The sequence below is a fragment of the Coregonus lavaretus genome, assembly GCF_964263955.1.
Source record: "Coregonus lavaretus genome assembly, contig: HAP1_SCAFFOLD_413, whole genome shotgun sequence".
Classification (NCBI taxonomy): domain Eukaryota; kingdom Metazoa; phylum Chordata; class Actinopteri; order Salmoniformes; family Salmonidae; genus Coregonus; species Coregonus lavaretus.
In genome coordinates this window covers 109,632-123,684 of record NW_028164202.1, presented here as the reverse complement: position 1 = coordinate 123,684, position 14,053 = coordinate 109,632, and the positions used below count along the sequence as shown (strand labels likewise).

The 14,053-nt window shown below is 45.4% G+C and overlaps 1 protein-coding gene across 1 annotated transcript; it reads right to left on the bottom strand.

Moving 5' to 3' along the window:
- Positions 1–3,973: 3,973 nt before the first annotated feature.
- Positions 3,974–13,998, bottom strand: LOC311117326 (2-iminobutanoate/2-iminopropanoate deaminase-like). Its single transcript, XM_084192288.1, has 6 exons — positions 13,847–13,998; positions 12,777–12,882; positions 12,274–12,328; positions 12,107–12,175; positions 4,390–4,445; positions 3,974–4,280 (listed from the first exon to the last, which is right to left on the bottom strand). The coding sequence occupies exons 1-6, from the start codon at positions 13,909–13,911 to the stop codon at positions 4,224–4,226; spliced, it is 408 nt and encodes a 135-aa protein (XP_084048414.1). The 5' UTR covers positions 13,912–13,998; the 3' UTR covers positions 3,974–4,223.
- Positions 13,999–14,053: the final 55 nt, after the last annotated feature.

Genomic DNA, 14,053 nt, shown 5'->3' with positions numbered 1-14,053 from the left:
TGAACCACTGAAAAGTTTGGGATTCAAGGATTCAGTGTTATTTTAAACTTAGATTTCTACCTTTGTTGTTTATCATAACATGGTGTTACAAGAGCTGTCACTTGTAGGTTTCCACTTTACCTCTTCTCTCTTCACTTGGGAATATTCTGTTACCTTCATACACAGACACACTCCTGAGCCAGCACAGACACACTCCTGAGCCAGCGCACAGACACACTCCTGAGCCAGCACACAGACACACTCCTGAGCCCAGCACATAGACACACTCCTGAGCCAGCGCACAGACACACTCCTGAGCCAGCGCACAGACACACTCCTGAGCCAGCGCACAGACACACTCCTGAGCCCAGCGCATAGACACACTCCTGAGCCCAGCGCACAGACACACTCCTGAGCCAGCGCACAGACACACTCCTGAGCCAGCACATAGACACACTCCTGAGCCAGCGCACAGACACACTCCTGAGCCAGCGCACAGACACACTCCTGAGCCCAGCGCATAGACACACTCCTGAGCCCAGCGCATAGACACACTCCTGAGCCAGCGCACAGACACACTCCTGAGCCAGCGCATAGACACACTCCTGAGCCCAGCGCATAGACACACTCCTGAGCCAGCGCACAGACACACTCCTGAGCCAGCACATAGACACACTCCTGAGCCCAGCGCACAGACACACTCCTGAGCCAGCGCACAGACACACTCCTGAGCCAGCACATAGACACACTCCTGAGCCAGCGCACAGACACACTCCTGAGCCAGCGCACAGACACACTCCTGAGCCCAGCGCATAGACACACTCCTGAGCCCAGCGCATAGACACACTCCTGAGCCAGCGCACAGACACACTCCTGAGCCAGCGCACAGACACACTCCTGAGCCAGCGCACAGACACACTCCTGAGCCAGCGCACAGACACACTCCTGAGCCCAGCGCATAGACACACTCCTGAGCCCAGCGCATAGACACACTCCTGAGCCAGCGCACAGACACACTCCTGAGCCAGCACATAGACACACTCCTGAGCCCAGCGCACAGACACACTCCTGAGCCAGCGCACAGACACACTCCTGAGCCAGCACATAGACACACTCCTGAGCCAGCACACAGACACACTCCTGAGCCCAGCGCACAGACACACTCCTGAGCCAGCGCACAGACACACTCCTGAGCCCAGCGCACAGACACACTCCTGAGCCCAGCGCACAGACACACTCCTGAGCCCAGCGCACAGACACACTCCTGAGCCCAGCGCACAGACACACTCCTGAGCCCAGCGCACAGACACACTCCTGAGCCCAGCGCACAGACACACTCCTGAGCCCAGCGCACAGACACACTCCTGAGCCCAGCGCACAGACACACTCCAGCTCCTCTACCTTCTACAACCACATCCGGGTAGAATGCAAAGAATAAAGATTCTGGAATGGTCCTGGTATTAGATGGAATGGTCCTGGTATTAGATGGAATGGTCCTGGTATTAGATTAACAGCCACAGGAATATGGTCCATCCTGAACAACGACTTTGGAGTATCTTAATAGCTAGCAGGCATTTCCCACGGGTTCCATCTGTAAACCTCCCCCTGAACTTAACAATGGCTCTGCATGCCATTGTAGAGAGACTGTGATTTTAGTAGGTGTGTGTGACTGTGTGTGATGGACAATAGGATTAAATCGTTTTTCTTTTCCATAGCAGACCCTGAAACAGTGGTCGCTGTTCTTCTGTAATATATTCATTCTGATAAGAGCGTTGTGTATTCTGCACTAACTGTCTGTACAGTTGAAATAAAGCTTTGTTTACTAATACCTGGACTGGGTTTGATGGGGAGAGAGAGGAAGGGTTTGGTTTGGAGCTGGGGAGAGAGAGGGGAAGGGTTTGGAGCTGGGGAGAGAGAGAGGGGAAGGGTTTGGAGCTGGGGGGAGAGAGAGGGGAAGGGTTTGGAGCTGGGGGGAGAGAGAGGGGAAGGGTTTGGAGCTGGGGGGAGAGAGAGGGGAAGGGTTTGGGGCTGGGGGGAGAGAGAGGGGAAGGGTTTGGGGCTGGGGGGAGAGAGGGGAAGGGTTTGGGGCTGGGGGGAGAGAGGGGAAGGGTTTGGAGCTGGGGAGAGAGAGGGGAAGGGTTTGGGGCTGGGGGGGAGAGAGGGGAAGGGTTTGGGGCTGGGGGGGGAGAGGGGAAGGGTTTGGAGCTGGGGGGAGAGAGAGGGGAAGGGTTTGGGGCTGGGGGGGAGAGAGGGGAAGGGTTTGGGGCTGGGGGGAGAGAGAGGGGAAGGGTTTGGGGCTGGGGGGAGAGAGAGGGGAAGGGTTTGGAGCTGGGGGGAGAGAGAGGGGAAGGGTTTGGAGCTGGGGAGAGAGAGAGGGGAAGGGTTTGGGGCTGGGGGGAGAGAGAGGGGAAGGGTTTGGGGCTGGGGGGAGAGAGAGGGGAAGGGTTTGGAGCTGGGGGGAGAGAGAGGGGTGGCATGCTATAATGCCATGGCAAGCAGCACACACAGGTTGGATTCCTGCCCGACTACGCTGCAGACACATGCCAGATCTTACCATGCCTGGATAGGAATTTACTATGTCAGCTAACCACATCATATGATATAGCAGTCTGGATAGGTATTTAATATGTCAGCTAACCACATCATATGATATAGCAGTCTGGATAGGTATTTAATATGTCAGCTAACCACATCATATGATATAGCAGTCTGGATAGGAATTTAATATGTCAGCTAACCACATCATATGATATAGCAGTCTGGATAGGAATTTAATATGTCAGCTAACCACATCATATGTTATAGCAGTCTGGATAGGTATTTAATATGTCAGCTAACCACATCATATGATATAGCAGTCTGGATAGGTTTTTAATATGTCAGCTAACCACATCATATGTTATAGCACTCTGGATAGGTTTTTAATATTTACTCCTGAGTGGCGCAGTGGTCTAAGTCTCATATGATGTGGTTAGCTGACATATTAAATACCTATCCAGGCATGGTAAGATCTGGCATGTGCCACTAGAGATCCTGGTTCGAATCCAGGCTCTGTCGCAGCCGGCCGCGACCGGGAGACTCATGGGCGGCGCACAATTGGCCCAGCGTCGTCCAGGGTAGGGGAGGGAATGGCCGGCAGGGGATGTAGCTCAGTTGGTAGAGCATGGCGTTTGCAACGCCAGGGTTGTGGGTTCGATTCCCACGGGGGGCCAGTATAAAAAAAATATATATATATGTATTCACTAACTGTAAGTCGCTCTGGATAAGAGCGTCTGCTAAATGACTAAAATGTAAATGTAAATGTAATATGTCAGCTAACCACAGCATATGATATAGCAGTCTGGATAGGTATTTAATATGTCAGCTAACCACAGCATATGATATAGCAGTCTGGATAGGTATTTAATATGTCAGCTAACCACAGCATATGATATAGCAGTCTGGATAGGTATTTAATATGTCAGCTAACCACATCATATGTTATAGCAGTCTGGATAGGTATTTAATATGTCAGCTAACCACATCATATGATATAGCAGTCTGGATAGGTATTTAATATGTCAGCTAACCACATCATATGATATAGCAGTCTGGATAGGTATTTAATATGTCAGCTAACCACAGCATATGATATAGCAGTCTGGATAGGTATTTAATATGTCAGCTAACCACAGCATATGATATAGCAGTCTGGATAGGTATTTAATATGTCAGCTAACCACAGCATATGATATAGCAGTCTGGATAGGTATTTAATATGTCAGCTAACCACAGCATATGATATAGCAGTCTGGATAGGTATTTAATATGTCAGCTAACCACATATGATATAGTCATCTGATGCCCGACTGCACAGTTGATGACGTGGTGTGCAACCATTTTTAGGCAGGAACATTTAGTCGGGAAGGACCTCGACCATTACCTTATCACGTAGGTCACACCTCAAGGGCCATTAAGAATGATACTGTAGAAACTGCAACAGTTAGTCTTCTGCAAATGTCACAATCATATTTATTTTACAATGAACTCACCCACTCAGTGCTTTAATCATTTGGAAAAGCGCTACATAAATCCTATTAATTACTTTGAATGTATTTTTAAACGATAAAATAAACAGGAAATTAACCTATGGAAATGATTCCCTGTACGCTGGTATTGTGATGGCACATCATTTTTATGGGGTCATGGGATTTGTTGATTTTCCCCCTACTTCCTGTTCTGTCGCTGACGTGTAGGCAACATCATCACCCGTCAGTCAGAGGGCCCAGCACAGCTACAGCTTCAATCTCTACAAGCCCACCCTGAGAGAGAGAGAGAGACAAATATAGTGTTCAGGTACTTCTCAGCTTTGTTGTCAGTAACATCACATGGTTACGTTCTGTATCGTCATAGAAACCGTCAGATCCTCACCCTGGGCAGTGCAGCGACCTGGTAGGCGGCCCTAGCTGGGAAGTTACTGCTGAAAACTAAAAAAGGAGAGGAACAAAAGCATGGTTACATGCTGTAGATCTGGCACAAGACTTAACACCTGGATATGAAAATCAGCATTCACAGTTTTCCCGGGACATCCAGCATAATGATCTGAAGAGAGGTTTGTGTGAAATGTGAGGGGCATCGTGATGCTATGGGGTGCTTAGTGTGCTAGAATCACAATCAGAATGACCTTTATTAACCAAGTACATTTACATGTACAGTGCCTTCAGAAAGTACTTACACCCCTGGACTTTTCCAACATTTTGTTGTGTTACAAAGTAGGATTAGAATGTATTTCATACACAAAATACTGTTAATGTCAAAGTGGAAGAAAAATTCTAACATTTGTAAAAAACTTTATGAAACATTAAACACTAACAATATATTTACATTTTTTTTTTTACATTTCAGTCATTTAGCAGATGCTCTTATCCAGAGCGACTTACAGTTAGTGAGTGCATACATTATTTTTCATACTGGCCCCCCGTGGGAATCAAACCCACAACCCTGACGTTGCAAACGTATATCTTGATTAGATAAGTATTCAACCCCGAGTCAATACATGTTAGAATCCCCTTCGGCAGCGATTACAGCTGTGAGTCTTTCTGAGTAAGTCTCTAAGAGCTTTACACACCTGGATTGTGCAACATTTGCCCATTATTCTTTTCAAAATTCTTCATATTCTGTCAAATTGGTTGTTGATCATTGCTAGACAGCCTTTTTCAGGTCTTGCCATAGATTACCATAGTCAAAACAGTAACTCAGCCAATCAGGAACATTCACTGTCTCCTTGGTAAGCAACTCCAGTGTAGATTTGGCCTTGAGTTTTAGGTTATTGTCCTGTTGAAAGGTGAATTCATCTCCCAGTGTCTGGTGGAAAGCAGACTGAACCAGGTTTTCCTCTTGGATTTTGCCTGTGTTTAGCTCCATTCTGTTTCTTTTTTATCCAAAAAAAACTCCCCAGTCCTTAACGATTACAAGCATACCCATAATAACATGATGCAGCCACCACTGTGCTTGAAAATATGGAGCGTGGTACTCAGTAATGTGTTCTATTGGATTTGCCCCAAACATAACTTTTTGTCCTGAATACAGTGTTAATTGCTTTGCCACATTTTGTGCAGTTTTACATTAGTGCCTTGTTGCAAACAGGATGCATGTTTTGAAATATTTGTGTTCTGTACAGGCTTCCTTCTTTTCACTCTGTCAATTAGGTTAGTATTGTGGAGTAAATTCTCTGAAGCGATATTGGAGGTGGCTTATGGTAGAGAAATTAACATTAAATTCTCTGGCAACAGCTCTGGTGGACATTCCTGCAGTCAGCATGCCAACTGCATGCTTTGAAATGGCGCCGGAGAAGATGGCTGCCGTTTTACAGCCCTCTAACCAATTGTACTATTATGTGTGTTTTTCTGCGTTATTTGTAATTTATTTTGTACATAATGTTTCTGCCATCGTCTCTTATAACCAAAAAGAGCTTCTGGATATCAGGACAGCGATTACTCACCTCGTATTGGACTAATAATTTTTCTTCAACAAGTCAGACGCGAAGGATATCCTACAGACACCCGACAAGGCCCAAATCCTCGTCATTCGCATGAGAAAGAGACAGAGATTTCGTGGACGTAGGTCGGGGTGCCTTGTAAGGATCCGATGGCGAGCGAGTAAACTGCCGCTCCCATCAATCCTATTAGCCAATGTTCAATCATTTGAAAATGAATTGGACGACCTAAGATTACGGTTATCCTACCAACGGGACATTAAAAACTGTAATATCTTATGTTTCACCGAGTCGTGGCTGAACGACGACATGGATAACATACAGCTAGCGGGCTATACGCTACATCGGCAGGATAGAGCGGCTGACTCCGGTAAGACAAGGGGTGGCGGTCTGTGTATATTTGTAAAACAACAGCTGGTGCACAAAATCAAATACTAAGGAAGTCTCAAGGTTTTGCTCGCCTGAGGTAGAGTATCTTATGATAAGCTGTAGACCACACTATTTATCAAGAGAGTTTTCATCTATATTTTTCGTAGCTGTCTATTTACCACCACAAACCGATGCTGGCACTAAGATTGCACTCAATGAGCTGTATAAAGCCATAAGTAAACAGGAAAACGCTCATCCAGAGGCAGTGCTCCTAGTGGCCGGGGACTTTAATGCAGGGAAACTTAAATCTGTTCTACCTAATTTCTACCAGCCTGTTAAATGTGCAACCAGAGGAAAAAAAACTCTAGACCACCTTTACTCCACACACAGACACGCGTACAAAGCTCGCCCTCCATTTGGCAAATCTGACCATAATTCTATCCTCCTGATTCCTGCTTATAAGCAAAAACTAAAGCAGGAAGCACCAGTGACTCGGTTAATAAAAAAGTGGTCAGATGATGCAGATGCTAAGCTACAGGACTGTTTTGCTAGCACAGACTGGAATATGTTCCGGGATTCTTCAGATAGCATTGAGGAGTACACCACATCAGTCACTGGCTTCATCAATAAGTGCATCGATGATGTCGTTCCAACAGTGACCGTACGTACATACCCCAACCAGAAGCCATGGATTACAGGAAACATCCGCACTGAGCTAAAGGGTAGAGCTGCCGCTTTCAAGGAGCGGGACTCTAACCCGGACGCTTATAAGAAATCCCGCTATGACCTCCGACGAACCATCAAACAGGCAAAGAGTCAATACAGGACTAAGATTGAATCGTACTACACCGGCTCTGACGCTCGTCGGATGTGGCAGGGCTTGAAAACTATTACAGACTACAAAGGGAAGCACAGCCGCGAGCTGCCCAGTGACACAAGCCTACCAGACGAGCTAAATCACTTCTATGCTCGCTTCGAGGCAAACAATACTGAAGCATGCATGAGAGCATCAGCTGTTCCGGATGACTATGTGATCACGCTCTCCATAGCCGATGTGAGTAAGACTTTTAAGCAGGTCAACATTCACAAGGCCAGACGGATTACCAGGACGTGTACTCCGAGCATGCGCTGACCAACTGGCAAGTGTTTTCACTTACATTTTCGACTACCGACCCATAGCACTCATGTCTGTAGCCATGAAGTGCTTTGAAAGGCTGGTCATGGCTCACATCAACAACATTATCCCAGAAACCCTAGACCCACTCCAATTTGCATACCACCCCAACAGATCCACAGATGATGCAATCTATATTGCACTCCACACTGCCCTTTCCCACCTGGACAAGAGGAACACCTAAGTGAGAATGTTATTCATTGACTACAGCTCAGCGTTCAACACCATAGTGCCCTCAAAGCTCATCACTAAGCTAAGGACCCTGGGACTAAACACCTCCCTCTGCAACTGGATCCTGGACTTCCTGACGGGCCGCCCCCAGGTGGTAAGGGTAGGTAACAACACATCTGCCACGCTGATCCTCAACACGGGGGCCCCTCAGGGGTGCGTGCTCAGTCCCCTCCTGTACTCCCTGTTCACCCATGACTCATTCACATTGGTCTCATGGTGAAATCCCTGAGCGGTTTCCTTCCTCTTCCTCTGAGTGAGGAAGGACGCCTGTATCTTTGTAGTGACTGGGTGTATTGATACACCATCCAAAGTGTAATTAATACTTAATAATCTGCTTCTTTTTTTTTTTTTTACCCATCTACCAATAGGTGCCCTCCTTTGTGAGGCATTGGAAAACCTCCCTGGTCTTTGTGGTTGAATCTGTGTTTGAAATTCACTGCTCGACTGAGGGACATTAAAGATAATTGTATGTGTGGGGGGACAGAGATCCGGTAGTCATAAAAAAAATCATGTTAAACACTATTATTGGAACACAGAGTGAGTCCATGCAACTTATGTGACTTGTTAAGCAAATTCTTACTACTGAACTTATTTAGTCTTGCCATAACCAAAGGGGTTGAATACTTATTAGCTTTTCATTTTAAATTAATTTGTAAAAATTTATAAAAACATAATTCCACTTTCACATTATGGGGTATTGTGTGTAGGCCAGTGTAAAACAAAAATATCAACATGTAATCCATCTTAAAATGTAGGCTGTAAAACAACGAAATGTTGAAAAAGTCAAGGGGTGTGAATACTTTCTGAAGGCCCTGTCCCTGGAATGACTTGGTGAAGTGGTGCTGACAGCAATAGACAATATATACAGACAGAATATAGACAGACTAATTTAAACATCATCTACGTGCCGTACATACAATATGGCTACAGTAAACACAGAAAAACACACATGATAGGAGAGTTAGACCTCTCTACAGACACTCCTCTCTGTCCTGTAATGATAGGAGAGTTAGACCTCTCTACAGACACTCCTCTCTGTCCTGTAATGATAGGAGAGTTAGACCTCTCTACAGACACTCCTCTCTGTCCTGTAATGATAGGAGAGTTAGACCTCTCTACAGACTCTCCTCTCTGTACTGTAATGATAGGAGAGTATAGGAGAGTTAGACCTCTCTACAGACTCTCCTCTCTGTACTGTAATGATAGGAGAGTTAGACCTCTCTACAGACACTCCTCTCTGTCCTGTAATGATAGGAGAGTATAGGAGAGTTAGACCTCTCTACAGACACTCCTCTCTGTCCTGTAATGATAGGAGAGTTAGACCTCTCTACAGACACTCCTCTCTGTCCTGTAATGATAGGAGAGTATAGGAGAGTTAGACCTCTCTACAGACACTCCTCTCTGTCCTGTAATGATAGGAGAGTTAGACCTCTCTACAGACACTCCTCTCTGTCCTGTAATGATAGGAGAGTTAGACCTCTCTACAGACTCTCCTCTCTGTCCTGTAATGATAGGAGAGTTAGACCTCTCTACAGACTCTCCTCTCTGTCCTGTAATGATAGGAGAGTTAGACCTCTCTACAGACACTCCTCTCTGTACTGTAATGATAGGAGAGTATAGGAGAGTTAGACCTCTCTACAGACACTCCTCTCTGTCCTGTAATGATAGGAGAGTTAGACCTCTCTACAGACACTCCTCTCTGTCCTGTAATGATAGGAGAGTTAGACCTCTCTACAGACTCTCCTCTCTGTCCTGTAATGATAGGAGAGTTAGACCTCTCTACAGACTCTCCTCTCTGTCCTGTAATGATAGGAGAGTTAGACCTCTCTACAGACACTCCTCTCTGTCCTGTAATGATAGGAGAGTATAGGAGAGTTAGACCTCTCTACAGACACTCCTCTCTGTCCTGTAATGATAGGAGAGTTAGACCTCTCTACAGACACTCCTCTCTGTCCTGTAATGATAGGAGAGTTAGACCTCTCTACAGACTCTCCTCTCTGTACTGTAATGATAGGAGAGTTAGACCTCTCTACAGACACTCCTCTCTGTCCTGTAATGATAGGAGAGTATAGGAGAGTTAGACCTCTCTACAGACACTCCTCTCTGTCCTGTAATGATAGGAGAGTATAGGAGAGTTAGACCTCTCTACAGACACTCCTCTCTGTCCTGTAATGATAGGAGAGTTAGACCTCTCTACAGACTCTCCTCTCTGTCCTGTAATGATAGGAGAGTTAGACCTCTCTACAGACACTCCTCTCTGTCCTGTAATGATAGGAGAGTATAGGAGAGTTAGATCTCTCTACAGACACTCCTCTCTGTACTGTAATGATAGGAGAGTTAGACCTCTCTACAGACACTCCTCTCTGTCCTGTCATGATAGGAGAGTTAGACCTCTCTACAGACACTCCTCTCTGTCCTGTAATGATAGGAGAGTATAGGAGAGTTAGACCTCTCTACAGACTCTCCTCTCTGTACTGTAATGATAGGAGAGTTAGACCTCTCTACAGACACTCCTCTCTGTACTGTAATGATAGGAGAGTTAGGCCTCTCTACAGACTCTCCTCTCTGTACTGTAATGATAGGAGAGTTAGACCTCTCTACAGACTCTCCTCTCTGTACTGTAATGATAGGAGAGTATAGGAGAGTTAGACCTCTCTACAGACACTCCTCTCTGTCCTGTAATGATAGGAGAGTATAGGAGAGTTAGACCTCTCTACAGACACTCCTCTCTGTCCTGTAATGATAGGAGAGTTAGACCTCTCTACAGACACTCCTCTCTGTCCTGTAATGATAGGAGAGTTAGACCTCTCTACAGACTCTCCTCTCTGTCCTGTAATGATAGGAGAGTTAGACCTCTCTACAGACTCTCCTCTCTGTCCTGTAATGATAGGAGAGTTAGACCTCTCTACAGACACTCCTCTCTGTACTGTAATGATAGGAGAGTTAGACCTCTCTACAGACTCTCCTCTCTGTCCTGTAATGATAGGAGAGTATAGGAGAGTTAGACCTCTCTACAGACTCTCCTCTCTGTCCTGTAATGATAGGAGAGTATAGGAGAGTTAGACCTCTCTACCTGGTGTAGGGGGCCTATCAGAGGTGGGAGGAGGGTATACTGGTGTAGGGGGCCTATCAGAGGTGGGAGGAGGGTATACTGGTGTAGGGGGCCTATCAGAGGTGGGAGGTGGGTCTACTGGTGTAGGGGGCCTATCAGAGGTGGGAGGAGGGTCTACTGGTGTAGGGGGCCTATCAGAGGTGGGAGGAGGGTCTACTGGTGTAGGGGGCCTATCAGAGGTGGGAGGAGGGTCTACTGGTGTAGGGGGCCTATCAGAGGTGGGAGGTGGGTCTAAAGCAGAGTTGTCACACCTCCTAGCTCTCACTGCCATTAAAATGGCAGACAAACAAGGTATGTGCTCTGGAAATGGAGCTGACAGTATCCCATAGGATTCAGCTTGAACCATACTAATAAAAGGCCTTTCTCGCAACCTAGCTTACGTGCAGTCTAAGTTGTAGGGGGCTAGTCTCACGTAGCCAGACACGGTATGTCAATCAGGTTAGTGAGTTTTAGATCGTGTGCTAACTGAATCTGTATGAAGGTAACTCCAGTCACTGTCATGGCAGTGCTCAAACATACTCGAGTGAAGTGCCACATACACAAAAATGATCCTCCGCCTTCCTTACATACGATACTCAGTCTCTTGGGCAACAGTGACACCTTATGGACACTATGTGAAGTGCCAGATATAACCAACAGAATATGTCTAATAAATATCAGCATAACAAACGGAGGATCCCAACAACATGAATATTCAGAGCATTAAACAAGGAGGATCCCAACAACATGAATATTCAAAGCATTAAACAAGGAGGATCCCAACAACATGAATATTCAGAGGATTAAACAAGGAGGATCCCAACAACATGAATATTCAGAGGATTAAACAAGGAGGATCCCAACAACATGAATATTCAGAGGATTAAACAAGGAGGATCCCAACAACATGAATATTCAGAGCATTAAACAAGGAGGATCCCAACAACATGAATATTCAGAGGATTAAACAAGGAGGATCCCAACAACATGAATATTCAGAGGATTAAACAAGGAGGATCCCAACAACATGAATATTCAGAGGATTAAACAAGAAGGATCACAACAACAAGAATATTCAGAGGATTAAACAAGGATCCCAACAACATGAATATTCAGCGGATTCAACAAGAAGGATCACAACAACAAGAATATTCAGAGGATTCAATAAGGATCCCAACAACATGAATATTCAGAGGATTCAACAAGGAGGATCCCAACGACATGAATATTCAGAGGATTCAACAAGAAGGATCCCAACAACATGAATATTCAGAGAAATTCAACTTACATGTTTTATAGACATCATTTACACTGACGAAGTCATTCATGTCAGCCAGAAGAACCGTGGTTTTTACCACTGTGGGAAAATAAAAAAAATCAGTTTTGCTAGATACAGTTTACAAACATCTAATACAACTTTCCATAAAATAACATTCTATAACATAACCTTCTTACCATTGTCATATCCACACCCTGCTTCCTTCAGGATCTCCCCCATGTTCACCAGAGCCTGTACGGGATGGACATAGAGATGAGATTGTTTAGGGCACAGTAGCATCCTATTCCTGATTCAAACTGTAGGAAGTTCATTTTCAATTAACTTTGATATCGAATGAGTGTAAAGGATGTCGCCCTGCTTGCTTAGCGAGTACCGCTTCCTCCCGATTCGGCAAATACCGAGGCTCGAACCCAGGACATCTGCCTCGCAAATACACATGACCGACCTCCTGAAAGCGTCTTACCCAGTCGCACCACTGAAAAGTTAGCTATTCAGCAGCGCAGGTCAGAGACACTTCAGTCTGAGGAGTGAGGTTCACAGAACCCCGTCTGCTACATGAGCATCCCTGTTCCATGTCTTGTGGTTGTAACATCCCTGTTCCATGTCTTGTGGTTGTAACATCCCTGTTCTATGTCTTGTGGTTGTAACAGAGAGAGAGAGGAGGGGTTCTAAGCTTCACCTGTTTGGTCTGAGCCTGCACCCCTCCCTCCGCCAGCTGACCAGAGATAGGGTCCATCCCCAGCTGGCCTGACACGTACATGGTCCTGTCCACCACCACCGCCTGGCTGGGAAAGAGCACAATAAATATGAACACAGGACAGGACAGCTGATAAGATATGTAACGACATAGGGGCAGGTGAAATGTTATCTCTGTCACATTCAATATATTATAGACATACTAAAACACTACTACTATCTAAATGAAGTAAAAAAATATACATTTCCTCAGTCTTTTCCATCCAGAACACAATTAACACTGTAGTTTGACTTTCCAGAAATCTAAATTGATACTTTACTGCCACCTACTGGTTAAATTGAGCAACCATACTGGGGACTACTTCTTTCTGAATGTCATGTAATACAATAGTGTGTAATACAATAGGCTTTTAAGGGAGCGTAGAATGCGCAACGACAGTGCCAGTCCACAGACTGCTCCATTCCAACACATACTCTCTGTGCCAACTCTGCCAGTCACAGGCCTTCAGTCAAAATGCACTTTAACCTGAAATAAAACCAAAAGCTCTCTCTGCAGTTTACAGTAGCGCCAGAGCTCCACCTCCCACGATTATTGGGTAAAAGGGTGACACCCCCTACGTTAAGACCGCGCAAATGTCCCTTCATAGACAGAAAATAAATGCCAACACAGCATGTGTGATTCATTGTACCCTGTGCAGACACACGAACAGACAATGTTCAAAACAGTTGCTTGCTGAATAAATGCAAACAGAGAACACAAACAATAATATACTATTCTTCAGATATCCTACATATTCTATCCATATGCTGTCCATACATCCCATCACATAATATACACACACACATACATACTCCGGACCCAGACATTGCTCGTCCTAATATTTCTAAATTCCATTATTTTACTTTTTAGATCGTGTGTATTGTTAGATATTACTGCACTGTTGGAGCTAGGAACACAAGCACTTCGCTACACCCCCAATAACATCTGCTAAATATGGGTATGCGACCAATTTGATTTGATTTGATACAATAGTTCAACACATGCAGATCAACCTGTACGGCCCGATAGCTGCTGGCGCTTTAGTGGTGTTGATTATCTTCCTGATGATCGCAGACATGATTACAATTCTACAAAAAAGAGTTAACTTAAAACCAAGAAGTAACTGCACGGTAGCTCGTGTAACTCTGAAACGACAGATCAGCTGATAGAGCGCGTCTACTACCGTAAACTCTCAATTAGACGGGCCTACAGTTTCATAG